Below are 19,443 nucleotides of genomic sequence, written 5' to 3' on the forward strand. Positions count from 1 at the left end.
ATTCTCTGATTGTGTGAGGAGAACCACTCTGTTCCCTGACTCAATCTAAAGCTTCCTGATTGTGAGCACCTCTGTTAAACCTGCCCTGCACCATCACTGCTCCAAGGAGAACCACCCCAGATGCTGCAGCCATCATTTTATTGAATGGCGGCAAGCTCGAGGGACCAAATGCCGACTCATCTCCTATTTCTGATGTTCTCATGTATTCATGTCACTGGTCCCCATCCTGCACCTGATGGCCTCCCTGCAGTAAGATGGCCGCCGCGCATGCTCTCTGCCCTGCAGAGGGACAATGGAAAGCATTGTGACGTCAGGAAGCCCCGCCCCTGTCGCTCCCTGTGGAGGCCGGTCCCGTGCTGCCCAAAGATGGCGGCCGAACTCCCCACAATCCCCGACAGTATCCAAGGCCCGTCCCCGCCGGAAGGTGCCCCGCAGCCGCCACCCGCAGACTCGGCGGCCAAATCTCGCTACCCGCGCGTGTCCGTGAGTATGTGAGTCCGCAGGGAGACCGGGCGCGCTGCTCGGGCCGCTGCTCCATCCTCCGCGACGGCGGTGAAACGTCGTCCATCCGTCCGCGGCCAATAGGCTGGCCCGCGCCTGCGCACAACTCCGCCCCGCCTCACCCGGGCCCCCGAGTTCAAAGGCCGCGAGCGGAGCCCGCCAACCGCCCGTCAGCCCGCAGCCAATGGCGAGGCGGCGCGGGACACCAGCCCACCCAGCGCGCGCTGCTCCGCGCCAATCAGCGGCGGCGGGGGTGGGGCCGAGGCGCCAATCAATCAATCGGCGAACAAGCCAAGGCGCGCGGTGCTGAAGGGAAAGTGTCTCTGGCGACACAAACAGAAGATGCTGGAAGTGTCCGCGGCCCAGGCAGCATCTGTGGGCAGCGTCAGAGGGGGCGGGGCCGCGGCCCTCCGTCACAACTGGAGAGTGCTGGGAAAGAATAGATCCTGAAGGAGCACTGAAAGGGGGAGGGGGAGAAAGGACAACAGGGAAGGTCTGTGATTGGGGGGAAGGCAGGAGTGATTAGAGAGACAAAAGGGAGGATGGGCCGATTTCAAATAGTACTGACAGGAGTTAGAACAACATTAGTCAGGATGGGGTGTGAATGGTGGGATAATGATCAGTGGGCACTAGAGACAAGGGAAAAAAACATGCTCGGTGGGTGAAGACCATGAGAAATAGGAGCGGGAGTGGGCCACCCGGACCCCAAGCTGCTCCCCATTCAATAAGATCATGGCTGGTCTGATCATAGAGTCAGCTCCACTTTCCTGCACACTCCCCAGAACCCTTTACTCACTTATCGCTCAAAAATCTGTCTATCTCCGCCTTAAATATATTCAATGACCCAGCCTCCACAGCTCTCTGGGACAGAGAATTCACCGATTTACAACCCTCTGAGAGGAGAAATTCCTCCACATCTCAGTTTTAAATGGGCGGCCACTTTTTCTGAGACTATATCCCCTAGATACACTATCCCATCAAAAACTGCCAGGGCAGGTACAGCACGGGTTAGACAGGAAGGTTTAAGCTGGGCATTCCAGAACTTGGGGCCTGGACAACAGAAGGCACAGCCAACAAAGCCACCAGTGGTTGAACAATGATAATCAGGGATGCTCAGGAAGGCAGATATATTTTTGGCCGGGGGGTGAGGGGAGCAGATGTGGGGCTGGAAGAGATTACAGAGCTAGGGAGGGGCGAGGCCATGGAGGGATTTGAAAATAAGTATTAGAATTTTGAACTCAAGGCGTTGCTTAACAAAAGCCAGTGTAGGTCAGCGAGCAGAGGGGTGATAGGTGAGCAGGACTTGGTGTGAGTTCGGACACGGGCAGCCGAGTTTTGGATCAACTCTGGTTTATGTAGGGTAGAATGTGGGAGGAGTGCGTTGGAATTGTCAAGACCAGAAGTAACAAAGGCATGGATGAGGGCTTCAGCGGTGGATGAGCTGAGGCAAGAGCAGAGATGGGCGATGTTACAGAGGTGGAACTAGACAATCTTAGTTATGCTGTGGATATGTGGTCAAAAACGTATTTCAGGGTTAAGTATGACACCAAGGTTGCGAACAGACTGGTTCAGTGTCAGACAGAAGTTAGGGAGAGGAATGGAATCAGTGACTAGGGAACGGAATTTGTGGCAATAACAATTACAAATATCACGATATTTCACAGGCTATCACGTGTAAAATGTGTGGATGAGTTTGTTAAATTTAATCTGTTCCGGGTTAACTGATACAGAAAGTAACGGATTTCAAATCATACATAGAAATCATAGAAAATAGGTGCAGGAGTAGGCCATTCGGCCCTTCGAGCCTGCACCGCCATTCAATGAGTTCATGGCTGAACATGCAACTTCAGTACCCCATTCCTGCTTTCTCGCCATACCCCTTGATCCCCCTAGTAGTAAGGACTACATCTAACTCCTTTTTGAATATATTTAGTGAATTGGCCTCAACAACTTTCTGTGGTAGAGAATTCCACAGGTTCACCACTCTCTGGGTGAAGAAGTTTTTCCTCACCTCGGTGCTAAATAGCTTACCCCTTATCCTTAGACTGTGACCCCTGGTTCTGGACTTCCCCAACATTGGGAAGATTCTTCCTGCATCTGACCTGTCTAAACCCGTCAGAATTTTAAACGTTTCTATGAGATCCCCTCTCATTCTTCTGAACTCCAGTGAATATAAGCCCAGTTGATCCAGTCTTTCTTGATATGTCAGTCCTGCCATCCCAGGAATCAGTCTGGTGAACCTTCGCTGCACTCGCTCAATAGCAAGAATGTCCTTCCTCAAGTTAGGAGACCAAAACTGTACACAATAATCCAGATGTGGCCTCACCAAGTACAACTGTAGTAACACTTCCTTGCCCCTGTACTCAAATCCCCTCGCTATGAAGGCCAGCATGCCATTTGCTTTCTTAACCGCCTGCTGTAACTGCATGCCAACCTTCAATGACTGATGTAGCATGACACCCAGGTCTCGTTGCACCTCCCCTTTTCCTAATCTGTCACCATTCAGATAATGGTCTGTCTCTCTGTTTTTACCACCAAAATGGATAACCTCACATTTATCCACATTATACTTCATCTGCCATGCATTTGCCCACTCACCTAACCTATCCAAGTCACTCTGCAGCCTCATAGCATCCTCCTCGCAGCTCACACTGCCACCCAACTTAGTGTCATCCGCAAGTTTGGAGATACTACATTTAATCCCCTCGTCTAAATCATTAATGTGCAATGTAAACAGCTGGATCTCCAGCACAGAACCTTGCGGTACCCCACTAGTCACTGCCTGCCATTCTGAAAAGTACCCATTTACTCCTACTCTTTGCTTCCTGTCTGCCAACCAGTTCTCAATCCACGTCAGCACACTACCCACAATCCCATGCGCTTTAACTTTGCACATCAATCTCTTGTGTGGGACCTTGTCGAAAGCCTTCTGAAAGTCCAAATACACCACATCAACTGGTTCTCCCTTGTCCAGTCTACTAGAAACATCATCAGAAAATTCCAGAAGATTTGTCAAGCAGGATTTCCCTTTCACAAATCCATGGTGACTTGGACCTATCATGTCACCTCTTTCCAAATGCGCAGCAATGACATCCTAAATAATTGATTCCATCATTTTACCCACTACCGATGTCAGGCTGACCGGTCTATAATTACCTGGTTTTTCTCTACCTCCTTTTTTAAAAAGTGGTGTTACATTAGCTACCCTCCACTCCATAGGAACCGATCCAGAGTATATGGAATGTTGGAAAATGACTGTCAATGCATCCGTTATTTCCAAGGTCACCTCCTTAAATATTCTGGGATGCAGTCCATCAAGCCCTGGGGATTTATCGGCCTTCAACCCCATCAATTTGCCCAACACAATTTCCCGACTAATAAGGATTTCCTCCAGTTCCTCCTTCTCATGAGACCGTCTGACCCATCGTAACATAGAAAATAGGTGCAGGGGTAGGCCATTCGGCCCTTCTAGCCTGCACCGCCATTCAATGAGTTCATGGCTGAACATGCAACTTCAGTACCCCATTCCTGCTTTCTCGTCATACCCCTTGATCCCCCTAGTAGTCAGGACTTCACCTAACTCCTTTTTGAATATATTTAGTGAATTGACCTCAACAACTTTCTGTGGTGGAGAATTCCACAGGTTCACCACTCTCTGGGTGAAGAAGTTTCTCCTCATCTCGGTCCTAATTGGCTTACCCCTTATCCTGAGACTGTGACCCCTGGTTCTGGACCTCCCCAACATTGGGAACATTCTTCCTGCATCTAACCTGTCGAAACCGATCAGAATGTTAAACATTTCTATGAAATCCCCTCTCATTCTTCTGAACTCCAGTGAATACAAGCCCACTTGTTCCAGTCTTTCTTGATATGTCAGTCCTGCCATCCCGGGAATCAGTCTGGTGAACCTTCGCTGCACTCCCTCAATAGCAAGAATGTCCTTCCTCAAGTTTGGAGACCTAAACTGTACACAATACTCCAGGTGTGACCTCACGAAGGCCCTGTAGAACTCTAGTAACACCTCCCTGCCCCTGTACTCAAATCCCCTGGCTATGAAGGCCAACATGTAATTTGCTTTCTTAACTGCCTGCTGTACCTGCATGCCAACCTTCAATGACTGATGTACCATGACACCCAGGTCTCGTTGCACCTCCTCTTTTACATCCGGAAGGTTGTTTTTGTCCTCCTTAGTGAATACCGAACCAAAGTACTTGTTCAATTGGTCTGCCATTTCTTTGTTCCCCGTTATGACTTCCCTTGATTCTGACTGCACCAGCATTCAATAAGATCATGGCTGATCATTCCCTCAGTACCCCTTTCCTGCTTTCTCTCCATACCGCTTGACCCCTTCAGCCATAAGGGCCATATCTAACTCCCTCTTGAATATGTCCGATGAACTGGCATCAACAACTCACTGCGGTAGGGGATTCCACAGGTTAACAACTCTCTGAGTGAAGCAGTTTCTCCTCATCTCAGTCCTAAATGGCTTACCCCTTATCCTTAGATAAGGTCCCCTGGTTCCGGACTTCCCCGACATCGGGAACATTCTTCCTGCATCTAACCTGTCCAGTCCCGTCAGAATTTTATGTTTCTATGAGATTCCCTCTCATCCTTCTAAACTCCAGCGAATTAAGGCCCAGTTGATCCAGTCTCTCCTCATATGTCAGTCCTGCCATCCCGGGAATCAGTCTGGTGAACCTTCGCTGCACTCCCTCAATAGCAAGAACGTCCTTCCTCAGATTAGGAGACCAAAACTGAACACAATATTCCAGGTGAGGCCTCACTAAGGCCCTGTACAACTGCAGTAAGACCTCCCTGCTCCTATACTCAAATCCGCTAGCTATGAACGCCCACATACCATTTGCCTTCTTTACCACCTGCTGTACCTGTATGCCAACTTTCAATGACTGATGTAGCATGATACCCAGGTCTCGTTGCACCTCCCCTTTCCTAATCTGCCACCATTCAGATAATATTTTGCCTTCATGTTTTTTCCACCAAAGTGGATTAGCTCACATTATACTGCATCTGCCATGAGTTTGCCCACTCACCTAACCTGTCCAAGTCACCCTGCAGCCTCTTAGCGTCCTCCTCACAGCTCACACTGCCACCCAGCTTGGTGTCATCTGCAAACTTGGAGATATTACACTCAATTCCTTCATCTAAATCATTAACGTATCTTGTAAATAGCTGGCGTCCCAGCATTGAGTCCTGCGGCACCCCACTAGTCACTGCCTGCCATTCTGAAAAGGACTAGTTTATCCCAACTCTCTCCTTCCTGTCTACCAACCAGTTCTCTATCCACGTCAGTACATTACCCACAATACCAGGTGCTTTGATTTTGCGCACCAATCTCTTATGTGGGACATAGAAACATAGAAACATAGAAAATAGGTGCAGGAATAGGCCATTCGGCCCTTCTAGCCTGCACCGCCATTCAATGAGTTCATGGCTGAACATGCAACTTCAGTACCCCATTCCTGCTTTCTCGTCATACCCTTTGATCCCCCTAGTAGTAAGGACTTCATCCAACTCCCTTTTGAATATATTTAGTGAATTGGCCTCAACTACTTTCTGTGGTAGAGAATTCCACAGGTTCACCACTCTCTGGGTGAAGAGGTTTCTCCTCATCTCGGTCCTAAATGGCTTACCCCTTATCCTTAGACTGTGACCCCTGGTTCTGGACTTCCACAACATTGGGAACATTCTTCCTGCATCTAACCTGTCTAAACCCGTCAGAATTTTAAACGTTTCTGTGAGGACCCCTCTCATTCTTCTGAACTCCAGTGAATACAAGCCCAGTTGATCCAGTCTTTCTTGATAGGTCAGTCCCACCATCCCGGGAATCAGTCTGGTGAATCTTCGCTGCACTCCGTCAATAGCAAGAATGTCCTTCCTCAAGTTAGGAGACCAAAACTGTACACAATACTCCAGGTGTGGCCTCACCAAGGCCCTGTGCAACTGTAGCAACACCTCCCTACCCCTGTACTCAAATCCCCTCGCTATGAAGGCCAACATACCATTTGCTTTCTTAACCGCCTGCTGTACCTGCATGCCAACCTTCAATGACTGATGTACCATGACACCCAGGTCTCTTTGCACCTGTCCTTTTCCAAATCTGTCTGAATTCAGATAATAGTCTGCCTCTCTGTGTTAACCTCACATTTATCCACATTATACTTCATCTGCCATGCATTTGCCCACTCACCTAACCTATCGAAGTCATTCTGCAGCCTCATAGCATCCTCATCGCAGCTCACACTGCCACTCAACTTAGTGTCATCCGCAAATTTGGAGATACTACATTTAATCCCCTCGTCTAAATCATTAATGTACAATGTAAACAGCTGGGGCCCCAGCACAGAACCTTGCGGTACCCCACTAGTCACTGCCTGCCATTCTGAAAAATACCCATTTACTCCAACTCTTTGCTTCCTGTCTGCCAACCAGTTCTCAATCCATGTCAGCACACTACCCCCAATCCCATGTGCTTTAACTTTGCACATTAATCTCTTGTGTGGGACCTCGCCTTCTGAAAGTCCAAATATACCACATCAACTGGTTCTCCCTTGTCCACTTTACTGGAAACATCCTCAAAAAATTCCAGAAGATTTGTCAAGCAGGATTTCCCTTTCACAAATCCATGCTGACTTGGACCTATCATGTCACCTTTTTCCAAATGCGCTGTGATGACATCCTTAATAATTGATTCCATCATTTTACCCAATACTGAGGTCAGGCTGACCGGTCTATAATTCCCTGTTTTCTCTCTCCCTCCTTTTTTAAAAAGTGGGGTTACATTGGCTACCCTCCACTCGATAGGATCTGATCCAGAGTCAATGGAATGTTGGAAAATGACTGTCAATGCATCCGCTATTTGACCTTGTCAAAAGCCTTTTGAAAGTCCAAATACACCACATCCATTGGTTCTCCCTTGTCCACTTTACTAGTTACATCCCCAAAAAATTCTAGAAGATTTGTCAAGCATGATTTCCCTTTCATAAATCCATGCTGACTTGAACTGACCCTTTCACTGCTTTCCAAATGCGCTGTTATGTCATCTTTAATAATTAATTCCAACATTTTTCCCACTCTTTATGTCAGGCTAACTGATCTATAATTACCCATTTTCTCTCTCCCGCCATTTTAAAAAAAGTGGTGTTACATTTAGCAACCCTCCAGCCCATAGGAACTGATCCAGACTGTTGGAAAATGATCACCATTGCATCCACTATTTCTAGGGCCACTTCCTTAAATACTCTGGGATGCAGACTATCATGCCTTGAGGATTTATCGGCCTTCAATCCCATCAATTTCCCTCACACAATTTCCCGTCTAATAAGGATTTCCTTCAGCTCCTCCTTCTCACCAGACCCTCGGTCTGCTAGTATTTCCGGAAGGTTATTGGTGTCTTTCTTCATGAAGACAGAACCAAAGTATTTGTTCAACTGGTCCGCCATTTCTTTGTTCCCCATTACAAATTCACCTCAATCTGACTGCAAGGGACCTACGTTTGTCTTCACTAATCTTTTCCTTTTCACATATCTATAGAAGCTTTTGCAGCCAGTTTTTATGTTCCCAGCAAGCTTCCTCTCAAACTCTATTTTCCGCTTCCTAATTAAACCCTTTGTCCTCCTCTGCTGAATTATAAAATTCTCCCAGTCCTCAGATTTGCTGCTTTATCTGACCAGTTGATATGCCTCCTCCTTGGATTGAACATTATACTTAATTTCCCTTGTTAGCCACGATTGAGCCACCTTCCCCGTTTTATTTTTACTCCAGACAGAGATGTACAATTGTTGAAGTTCATCAATGTGATCTTTAAATGTTTGCCATTACCAAGCCACCATCAACCCCTTAAGTATCATTCACCAGTCTATTCTAGCCAATTCACGTCTCATACCATCGAAGTTACCTTTCCTTCAGTTCAGGACCCTAGTCTCTGAATTAACTGTGTCACTCTCCATTTTCTACCAAAACATTCTACCATATTATGGTCACTCTTCCCCAAGGGACCTCGCAAACAAGAGTGCTCATTAATCATTTCTCATTACACATCACCCAGCCTAGGATGGCCAGCCCTCTAGTTGGTTCCTCGGCATATTGGTCTAGAAAACCATCCATAAAAGACTCCAGGAAATCCGCTTCCACCGCATTGCTACCAGGTTGGTTACCCCAATCAATATGCAGATTAAAGTCGCCCATGATAACTGCAGTACCTTTATTGCACGCATCCCTAATTTCTTATTTGATGCTGTCCCCAACCTCACTACTACTGTTTGGTGGTGTGTAAATAACTCCCACTAGCGTTTTCTGCCCTTTGGTATTCCGTAGCTCCACCCATACTGATACCACATTATCCAAGCTAATGTCCTTCCTTACTATTGCGTTAATTTCCTCTTTAACCAGCAACGCCACCCCACCTCCTTTTCCATTCTGTCTATCCTTCCTGAATGTTGAATACCCCTGAATGTTGAGTTCCCAGCCTTGGTCACCCTGGAGCCATGTCTCCGTGATGCCAATTACATCATATCTGTTAACAGCTATCTGTGCAGTTAATTCGTCCACCTTATTACTAATACTCCTCGCATTGAGGCACAGAGCCATCAGGCTTGTCTTTCTAACACACTTTGCCCCTTTAGAATTTTGCTGTAATGTGGCCCTTTTTGCTTTTTGTCTTGGGTTTCTCTGCCCTCCACTTTTACTTTTCTTCTTTCTACTCCTGAATCCTACTCCATTCATCTACACTCACTGATTCCTGGTATTGTTGTTGATGTAAAAAAATTCTAAATTAATGACACTGCCTTTTGAACAGCACTTAAATAGAATTGTTGACATGTACAATGGGTTTGCTTCTGCCCCCATTCTACTTCCCTCTGTTTCCCTGCATAGGTTCCCATCCCCCTACCATATTACTCTAATCCCTCCCCAACAGAACGAGCAAACACTCCCCCTAGGACATTGGTTCCGGTCCTTCCCAGGTGCAGATCAATTGTACTGGCCCCACCTCCCCCAGAACCAGTTGCAATATTCCAGGAATTTGAATCCCTCTTTTCTGCACCACTCCTCAAGCCACGTATTCCTCTGAGCTATCCTGCAATTCCTACTCTGACCAGCACGTGGCATTGGTAGCAATCCTGAGATTACTACCTTTGAGGTCCTACTTTTTAATTTAGCTCCTATCTCCATAAATTCGTCTTGTAGGACCTCAAACAGAACAAGTTTGGGGTTTGATATGAAAGAAGACAAATTGGTGAGAAGTGATATAAGTTAGATTAAGAAAAAGCACTAAAATGGAACATCAATTGGTCTCCTGTGATCACGGAACAATCAAGTATTCGAAACACTGTTTTTGAAACACAGATAATTTATTCAACGTTTATACAGGGTATCAATTTCCAGCTCACGTATAGGGGCTATTAAGATCATCAGAAACTAACAAGAGCTGCCAGAATGAACATGTTTCAGTGTCCAATGCAATCACAGTAAATCCTGTTCTATTCACAAATGCAGCCTTTCTCCTCAGCCCATTTAAAACTGAGATGAGGAGGAATTTCTTTTCTCAGAGGGTTGTAAATCTGTGGAATTCTCTGCCCCAGAGAGCCGTGAGGGCTGGTTCATTGAATATATTTAAGGCGGAGATGGACAGATTTTTGAGCGATAAGGGAGTAAAGGGCTCTGGGGAGCGGGCAGGGAAGTAGAGCTGACTCTATGATCAGATCAGCCATGATCTTATTGAATGGGGAGCAGGCCCGGGGGTCCGGGTGGCCCACTACTGCTTATATTTTTCATGGTCTTATGTACCCAGCATGCCCCGTGGGGAAGAATGTGCCGCACCCAGACTACAGGAGCTCAGTGCGCAGGCGCGGGTCCTGGGGGGCGGGGCTTTGGTGTGTGTGCAGTGCGGGTAATGGCGGAGAGCACAAGTTTTGTGCAGGCTCCTCAGAAGTGTCCTTTTCATCGGTACAGAGCGGAGTAATGAACCAACGGGGAGCCGGGGAGGCTTCATAAACAACCGGTGCCCGCCGCAAGCCCGGAATAATAACCGGAATATCGGCGGTTGCAGCTTCGGGGCTTACTCTCGGTCACAGGACCAGGCTAACGGCGGACATTTTGGTGTAGGAAGGCTGGTTCAACGGTCTGCCATCTGTATTCAGTGAGTAGCAAAGCGCATGCGCGGCCATGTTAGTGCAGGAACAAAGTGAATTATGTCAGAGTCTGGAACTGAACCCAGCCAGAGTCAGCACCTACAGGGGAGGGGAACCAGTGAGTGTAGAACTGAACCCAGCCAGAGTCAGTACCTTCAGGGGAAGGGAACCAGTGAGTGTAGAACTGAACCCAGCCAGAATCGGTGGTGAAAACTGGGAGTGGAGGGGAAATTCTCCAGAACATAAGAAATAGGAGCAGGTGCAGGCCATTTGGCCCCTTGACCCTGCTCCCCATTCAATAAGATCATGGCTGATCCGATCATGGATTAGGTTCGAATTCCCTGTCCGCTCCCCATAACCCTTTACTCCCTTATCGCTCAAAAATGTGCCTATCTTCACCTTAATTATGTGTCACTCTCCATCTTAATAAAGAATTCTACTCTTCCCCAAGGGGCCTCGCACAAGATTGCTAATTAGTCCTCTCTCATTACACATCACCCAGTCTAGGATGGCCAGCCCTCTAGTTGGTTCCTCGACATATTGGTCTTGAAAACGATCTCTAATACACACCAGGAAATCCTCCTCCATCACATTGCTACCAGTTTGGTTAGCCCAATCAATATGTAGATTAAAATCGCCCATGATAACTGCTGTACCTTCATTGCACGCATCCCTAATTTCTTATTTGATGCTGCCCCCAACCTCACTACTACTGTTTGGTGGTGTGTACATAATTCCCACTCGCGTTTTCTGCCCTTTGGTATTCCGTAGCTCCATCCATAGTCATTCCACATCATCCAAGCTAATGTCCTTCCTTACTGTTGCGTTAATTTCCTCTTTAACCAGCAATGCCACCCCACCTTCTTTTCCATTCTGTCTATCCATCCTGAATGTTGAATACCCCTGAATGTTGAGTTCCCAGCCTTGGTCACCCTGGAGCCATGTCTCCGTGATGCTAATTACATCATATTGGTTAACAGCTATCTGTGCTGTTAATTCGTCCACCTTATTCCGAATACTCCTCGCATTGAGGCACAGAGCCTTCAGGCTTGTGTTTTTAACACACTTTGCCCCTTTAGAATTTTGCTGTAATTTGGCCTTACACTTTAACCGTCCTACACTTCAATCTATTTTCCCAGTCCACTTTTGCCCAATCTGCCCTCATACCTATGTAGTCTCCGTCATTTAAGCTTAGAACGCTGGTTTGAGATCCAAATTTCTCGCTCTCCATCTGAATTTGAAATTCAACCATGCTATGATCACTCATTCCAAGGGGCTCCTTTATTCGGAGATTGTTTATTAATCCTATCTCATTACACAGGACCAGATCTAAGATAGCCAGCACTTCAGAGGAGGAGAGAGAGAGGAAACCAGTTATTGTAGAACTGAACCTAGTCAGAGTCAGCACCATCAGGGGAGGGAGAGGGAGGGGAACCAGTGTGTGTAGTACTGAACCCAGCCAGAGTCAGAAGCTTCAGGGGCGGAGAAAGGAACATGTGATTGAAGAACTGAACCCAGCCAGAGTCAGCACCATCAGGGGAGCAGAGAGTGGGAAACGTGTGATTGAAGAACTGAACCCAGCCAAAGTCAGCACCATCAGGGGAGCAGAGAGTGGGAAATGTGTGATTGAAGAACTGAACCCAGCCAGAGTCAGCACCATCAGGGGAGGGGAACCAGTGAGTGTAGAACTGAACCCAGCCAGAGTCAGCATAAGAAGAAGTAGGCCATACGGCCCCTCGAGTCTGCTCCACCATTTAATATGATCATGGTTGAGCCGATCATGGACTCAGGTCCGCTTCTCTGTTTGTTCCCCATAACCCCTTATTCCCTTATCGATTAAGAACTTGTCTATCTCTGTCTTAAATTTATTCAATGAGCCAGCTTCCACAGCTCTCTGAGGCAGCGAATTGCACAGATTTACAACCCTTTGAGGGAAGACATTCCTCCTCATCTGTTTTAAATGGGCGGCCCCTTATTCTAAGATTATGCCCTCTACTTCTAGTCTCCCCTATCAGTGGAAACACCCTCTCTGCATCCACCTTGTCAATCTCCCTCATAATCTTATACGTTTCGATAAAATCACCTCTCATTTGTCTGAATTCCAATGAGTAGAGGCCCAACCTTCTCAACCTTTCCTCATAAGTCAACCCCCTCATCTCCGGAATCAACCTTGTGAACCTTCTCTGAACTGCCTCCAAAGCAAGTATCTCCTTTCTTAGATATGGAAACCAAAACTGTACGCAGTATTCTAGGTGTGGCCTCACCAATAACCCGTATAACTGTAGCAAGACATCCCTGCTTTTATACTCCATCTCCTTTGCAATAAAGGCCAAGATTCCATTGGCCTTCCTGTTCACTTGCTGAACCTGCATACTTACCTTTTGTGTTTCATGCAGCAGGACTCCCCAGGTCCCGCTGTACTGCAAATTTTTCTCCATTTAAATAATAACATGCTCTTCGAATTTTTTTCTGGCAAACTGCATAACCTTACACTTTCCAACATTATACTCCAACTGCCAAATTTTTGCCCACTCACTTAGCCTGTCTATGTCATTTTGAAGGTTTTTTGTGTCCTCACACATTGCATTTCCTCCCATCTTGGCTACATTACACTCGGTCCCTCCATCCAATTCATTAATCTAGATTGTAAATAGTTGGGTGCCCAACACTGATTCCTGCAGCACCCCACTAGTTACTGATTGCCAAACCGAGAATTTATCCCGACTCTCTGTTTTCTGTTAATTAACCAATCCTCTATCCATACGAAAATATTACCCCCAACCCCGTGAACTTTTATCTTGTGCGATAACCTTTTATGTGGCACCTTGTCAAATACCTTCTGGAAGTCCAAATACACCACATCCACTGGTTCCCCTTCATCCACCCTGTTCCTCAAAGCCAGAGTCAGCACTTTTAGGGGAAGAGAGGGAGGGAAACCAGTGAATGTGGAACTGAACCCAGCCATAGTCAGCACCTTCAGGGGTGGAGAGGGAGGAGAACCAGTGAGTGTGGAACTGAACCCAGCCAGAATTGGTGGTGAAAACTGGGAGTGGAGGAGAAACAGTTTAGAAATGTGCGATGGGTTTGGATTTCAGCACAGCAGGGGGGACAATGTGTGGGATAGGGATTTACAGCTTTGGAAGAACAAGAGAGGAAAGAATGTTCCATGGAAACTAGATGTGTCTATCCTGAATTTCTGTCTTGTACTGACAGTGATGAGTTTTATTATCTCCTTTTACAGAATATTGGAAGGGGAGATTTTCAGACAGGAAACACAAACCAAACATCACGCCAAGATCTGACGGACTCAATCGATTCATCAGGACCTAAATATCATCGGCCTTTGAAAGTGGAAGGAGAAATGTTTGTCTCTTCTGCCTGTGGGAAAAGATTTCAAACATCAGTGTGACTGGAAAAGCACTGAGACACACACACCCCCTAGTGAGTGTTCCAGTGCACGGCCTGTGGAAAAAGCTTTAACCAATTAAACAGCCTGAAAAATCATCGCACCATTCACAGCGCGAAGAAACTGTAAATGTGTTGTGTGCATGGGCGAGGCTTCAACCCATCGTCCAACCATGGAGAGTCACAAGGATACCCGCATCATGGAGAAACCGTGGAAATGTGGTGACTGTGGGAAGGTATTCAGATCACCGTCTGAGCTAGAAATTCATCGACGCAGTCACACTGGGGAGAGGCCGTTCACCTGCTCCGAATGTGGGAAGGGATTCACTGGGTCATCCCAACTTGTAGCTCACCGGCGAGTTCACACCGGGGAGAGACCGTTCACCTGCTCTGAGTGTGGGAAGGGATTTACTCGGTCATCCGACCTGCGGATACACCAGCGAGTTCACACTGGGGAGAGGCCATTCACCTGCTCTGAGTGTGGGAAGGGATTCACTTTTTCATCCAACCTGCTGGCGCACCAGCGAGTTCACACTGGGGAGAAACCTTTCACCTGCTCTGAGTGTGGGAAGCGATTCACTCAGATATCCCACCTGCTGACACACCAGCGAGTTCACACTGGGGAGAGGCCATTCACCTGCTCTGAGTGTGGGAAGGGATTCACATGTTCATCCGACCTGCTGATACACCAGCGAGTTCACACTGGGGAGAGACCGTTCGCCTGCTCAGAGTGTGGGAAGGGATTCACTACGTCATCCACCCTGCTGACACACCAGCGAGTTCACACTGGGGAGAGGCCATTCACCTGCTCTGAGTGTGGGAAGGGATTTACTCGGTCATCCGACCTGCTGATACACCGGCGAGTTCACACTGGGGAGAGGCCATTCACCTGCTCTGAGTGTGGGAAGGGATTCACTTTTTCATCCAACCTGCTGGCGCACCAGCGAGTTCACACTGGGGAGAAACCTTTCACCTGCTCTGAGTGTGGGAAGCGATTCACTCGGTCATCCCACCTGCTGACACACCAGCGAGTTCACAAGTGACTGCAGGGGTTGGAATCTGCTGTTATTGCTGCTGTTAATCACATCCCAATTGAACCATGTTCATTCCGACAGTTGGGGTTTATTTCTGCTGATGTTAATAACTCTATAACTTGGCTGGACTTTAATATTCTGCATATATTGCTGATGGTGTTCTCAGGGCTGCAGTGTCCATTTAAGAAACGCTGTGTGTAATCTTTCCCCTTAATTCAGCGACTCACAACAGAAAGTTAGTTTGCAATATATTATGAACTTTTACTTTAATCCTAAATTGATCTTTGGTACAAAATCTACAATAGTGTGTGAAAGTTTCTACTGAATAAAATGTCCAATTAGAAAGAGCTTGCTGACAATTCTTACTGACTTGCACATTACACACAGTGGCCCCTCCATTATCCACCAGAAAGAAGCGGAATGGGAATTGGTGGGGAATCAGTGTTCCCAAATGTTGCCTCTCCCGTCTGGTGTAGCAATCCCCTCGGCACGAGAATAAAGACCACTCCAGCACAAAACTCTGCGCAGTGCTCCAGGTGTGGTCTTACCAACGCCCTGTACAGTTGCAGCAGGACTTCCCTACTTTTATACTCCACCCGCCTTGCAATAAAGGCCAGCATTCCATTTGCCTTCCTGATTACCTGCTGTACTTGCATGCTAACCTTTTGTGTTTCATGTACAAGAACCCCCAGATCCATCTGTGCATAGAAACATAGAAAATAGGTGCAGGATTCGGCCCTTCGAGCCTGCACCACCATTCAATAAGATCATGGCTGATCATTCACCTCCGTACCCCTTTCCCGCTTTCTCTCCATACCCCTTGATCCCTTTAGCCGTAAGGGCCTTATCTGACTCCCCCTTGAATATATCCAATGAACTGGCATCAACAACTCTCAGCGATAGGGAATTCCACAGGTTAACAACTCTGAGTGAACTTTATCCTCATCTCAGTCCTAAATGGCTCAGCGTTTATCCTTAGACTATGTCCCCTGGCTCTGGACTTCCCCAATATCGGCAACATTCTTTCTGCATCTAACCTGTCCAGTCCTGTCAGAATTTTATATGTTTCTGTGAGATCCCCTCTCATCCTTCTAAACCCCAGTGAATACAGGCCCAGTTGATCCAGTCTCTCCTCATATGTCAGTCTTGCGATGTCAGGAATCAGTCTGGTGAACCTCCGCTGCACTCCCTCAATAGCAAGAACGTCTTTCCTTAGATTAGGAGATCAGAACTGAACACAATATTCCAGGTGTGGCCTCACAAAGGCCCTGTACAACTGCAGTAAGACCTTCCTGCTCCTATACTCAAATCCCCTTGCTATGAAGGCCAACATACCATTTGCCTTGTTCACCGCCTGATAATCCTGAATGCCAACTTTCAATGATTGATGTACCATGACACCAAGGTCTCGCTGCACCTCCTCTTTTCCTAATCTGCCGCCATTCAGATAATATTCTGCCTTCGTGTTTTTGCCACCAAAGTGGATAACCTCACATTTATGCACATTATACTGCATCTGCCAGGCGTTTGCCCACTCACCTAACCTGTCCAAGTCACCCTGCAGCCTTTTAGCATCCTCCTCACAGCTCACACTGCCACCCAGTTTAGTGTCATCTGCAAACTTGGAGATATTACACTCAATTTCCTCATTCAAAGCATTAATGTATATTGTAAATAGCTGGGGTCCCAGCACTGAGCTCTGCGATACCCCACTAGTCACTGCCTGCCATTCTGAAAAGGACCCGTTTATCCCGACTCTCTGCTTCCTGTCTGCCAACCAGTTCTCTATCCACATCAGTACATTACCCCCAATTCCATGTGCTTTAATTCTGCACACCAATCTCTTGTGTGGCACCTTCTCAAAAGCCTTTTGAAAGTCCAAATACACCACATCCACTGGTTCTCCCTTGTCCATTCTACCAGTTACATCCTCAAAAAATTCTCGAAGATTGATCAAGCAGGATTTCCCTTTCATAAATCCATGCTGATTTGGGCCGATCCCATCACTGCTTTCCAAATGTGCTGCTATTTCATCTTTAATAATTGAATCCAACATTTTCCCCACTACTGATGTCAGGCTAACCGGTCTATAATTACTCGTTTTCTCTCTCCCTCCTTTCTTAAAAAGTGGTGTTACATTGGCTACCTCCAGTCCACAGGAACTGATCCAGAATCGATAGACTGTTGGAAAATGATCACCAATGAATCCACTAATTCTCGGGCTACTTCCTTAAGTACTCTGGGATGCAGTCGATCATGCCCCGGGAATTTATCAGCCTTCAATCCCATCATTTTCCCGAACACCATTTCCCACCTAATAAGGATTTCCTTCAGTTCCTCCTTCACACTAGACCCTCGGTCCCCTAATATTTCCGGAAGATTATTTGCGTCTTCCTTCGTGAAGACAGAACCAAAGTAGTTGTTTAACTGGCCCGCCATTTCTTTGTTCCCCATTATAAATTCACCTGAATCTGACTGCAAGGGACCTACGTTTGTTTTCACTAATCTTTTTCTCTTCACATACTATAGAAGCTTTTGCAGTCAGTTTTTATGTTCCCTGCAAGCTTCTTCTCATACTCTATTCTTTCTCTCAGATGTTGCCTGACCTGCTGAGATTTCCAGCAGTTTGTTATTATTTCAGATTTCAGCATCTGCAGTATTTTGTATTAAGAAAGAAAAACTTGCATTGATGTAGTGCCTTTTATGTCCACCAAATGTCTCAAACGCTTTACAGCCAATGAAGTACTTTTGGAGTGTTGTCACTGTTGTAATGTGGGAAACGCAGCAGCCAATTTGAACACAGCAAGCTCCCATAAACAGCAATGTGATAAATGTCCGGATACCCTGTCCGTGTTATATTGGAAGATCGGGATATGTTATGGCAGGTCGGGGCCATAAAAGGAGCAGTGTGCAGCCCAGGGAGCAGCGTGGAGGCATGCAGCTTCAGGGAATAGCGCAAGCTGTGAAGGCAGCAAAGAGTGAAGTCATCAAGGTCCAGGTTGATGATTGGACCAAGGGTCGGTGCAGCAGGAGCGGCGAGGTCGGGGCAAAGGAGCAGTGAGAGACTGTGGAGGGACATGATTGGGGCCCAGAAGAGGTGTGAGTTCGGGACCAGGGGCCCAGAGTCAGCACGGGCCAGCCCACACTGTGATATGTGTATGCACTAGATCCATGCAGCAGAGCTGGTCTCCAGTCGTCCTGGTTAATCCTCGCCATTGGACCAAGACCTAGCTCTGTCAAGCCCATGTGGTGGCTTCTGTGCAACGGCCACCACCTTAAAAAAATCCACGCACAGGCATCTTCCTCCCTTCAGGATGTAGTTCAGGACCTGGAATATTAGGTCCTTTATTGAAACACCTGTGAACTCATCCTATTTTGGCGTGGAAGCAAGTCATCCTAGTTTTGAGGGACTGCCTATGATGATGATTTCCCCCTCCTAATTAAAACCTTTGTCCTCTGCTAAATTCTAAATTTCTCCCAGTCCTCAGGTTTGCTGCTTTTTCTGGCTAATTTATATGGCTCTTCTTTGGATTTAACACTATCCCTAATTTCCCTTGTTCGCCACGGTTGAGCCACCTTTCCCATTTTATTTTTACCCACGACAAGGATGTACAATTGTTTAAGTTCATCCATGTGATCTTTAAATGTCTGCCATTGCCTATCCACCATCAACCCTTTAAATATCATTCGCCAGTCTATCCTGGACAATTCATGTCTCATACCATCGAAGGTATCTTTCTTTAAGTTCAGGACCCTAGTCTTTGAATTAACTGTGTCACTCTCCATCTTAATGAAGAATTCTGCCATATTAATGTCACTCTTCCCCAAGGGGCCTCGCACAACAAGATTGCTAATTAATCCTCTCTCATTACACAACACCCAGTCGAGGATGGCCAGCTCTCGAGTTGGTTCCTTGGCATATTGGTCGAGAAAACCATCCTTATACACTCCAGGCAATCCTCCTCCACTGTATTGCTACCAGTTTGGTTAGCCCAATCTATATGTAGATTAAAGTCACCCATGATAACTGCTGTACCTTTATTGCACGCATCCCTAATTTCCTGTTTGATGCCATACCCAACCTCCCTACTACTGTTTGGTGTCTGTACACAAGTCCCACTAGCATTTTCTGCCCTTTGCTGTTCTGCAGCTCTACCCATACAGATTCCACATCATCCAAGCTAATGTCCTTCTTACTATTGCGTTAATCTCCTTTTTAACCAGCAACACTACCCCACCTCCTTTTCCTTTCTATCTATCCTTCCTGAATATTGAATACCCCTGGATGTTGAGTTACCAGCTTTGGTCACCCTGGAGCCATGTCTCCGTAATCCCAATTGCATCATATCCGTTAA

At 46.8% G+C, this 19,443-nt stretch overlaps 1 protein-coding gene across 1 annotated transcript in view; it reads left to right on the forward strand.

Annotated features, from left to right (window-relative positions):
- The first annotated feature begins 362 nt into the window (after positions 1–362).
- The window catches only part of LOC139252427 (zinc finger protein 420-like), a 31,925-nt gene continuing 12,844 nt past the window's right edge, over positions 363–19,443 (forward strand). Inside the window, exons 1-3 of the mRNA XM_070873418.1 lie at positions 363–483; positions 10,471–10,657; positions 13,891–15,093. Of these exons, the coding sequence (XP_070729519.1) occupies positions 14,198–15,093 (896 nt within the window). The 5' untranslated portion in view covers positions 363–483; positions 10,471–10,657; positions 13,891–14,197. The remainder of the gene's footprint in view (positions 484–10,470; positions 10,658–13,890; positions 15,094–19,443) is intronic.

Source organism: Pristiophorus japonicus, unplaced genomic scaffold, assembly GCF_044704955.1.
Source record: "Pristiophorus japonicus isolate sPriJap1 unplaced genomic scaffold, sPriJap1.hap1 HAP1_SCAFFOLD_468, whole genome shotgun sequence".
Classification (NCBI taxonomy): Eukaryota; Metazoa; Chordata; class Chondrichthyes; family Pristiophoridae; genus Pristiophorus; species Pristiophorus japonicus.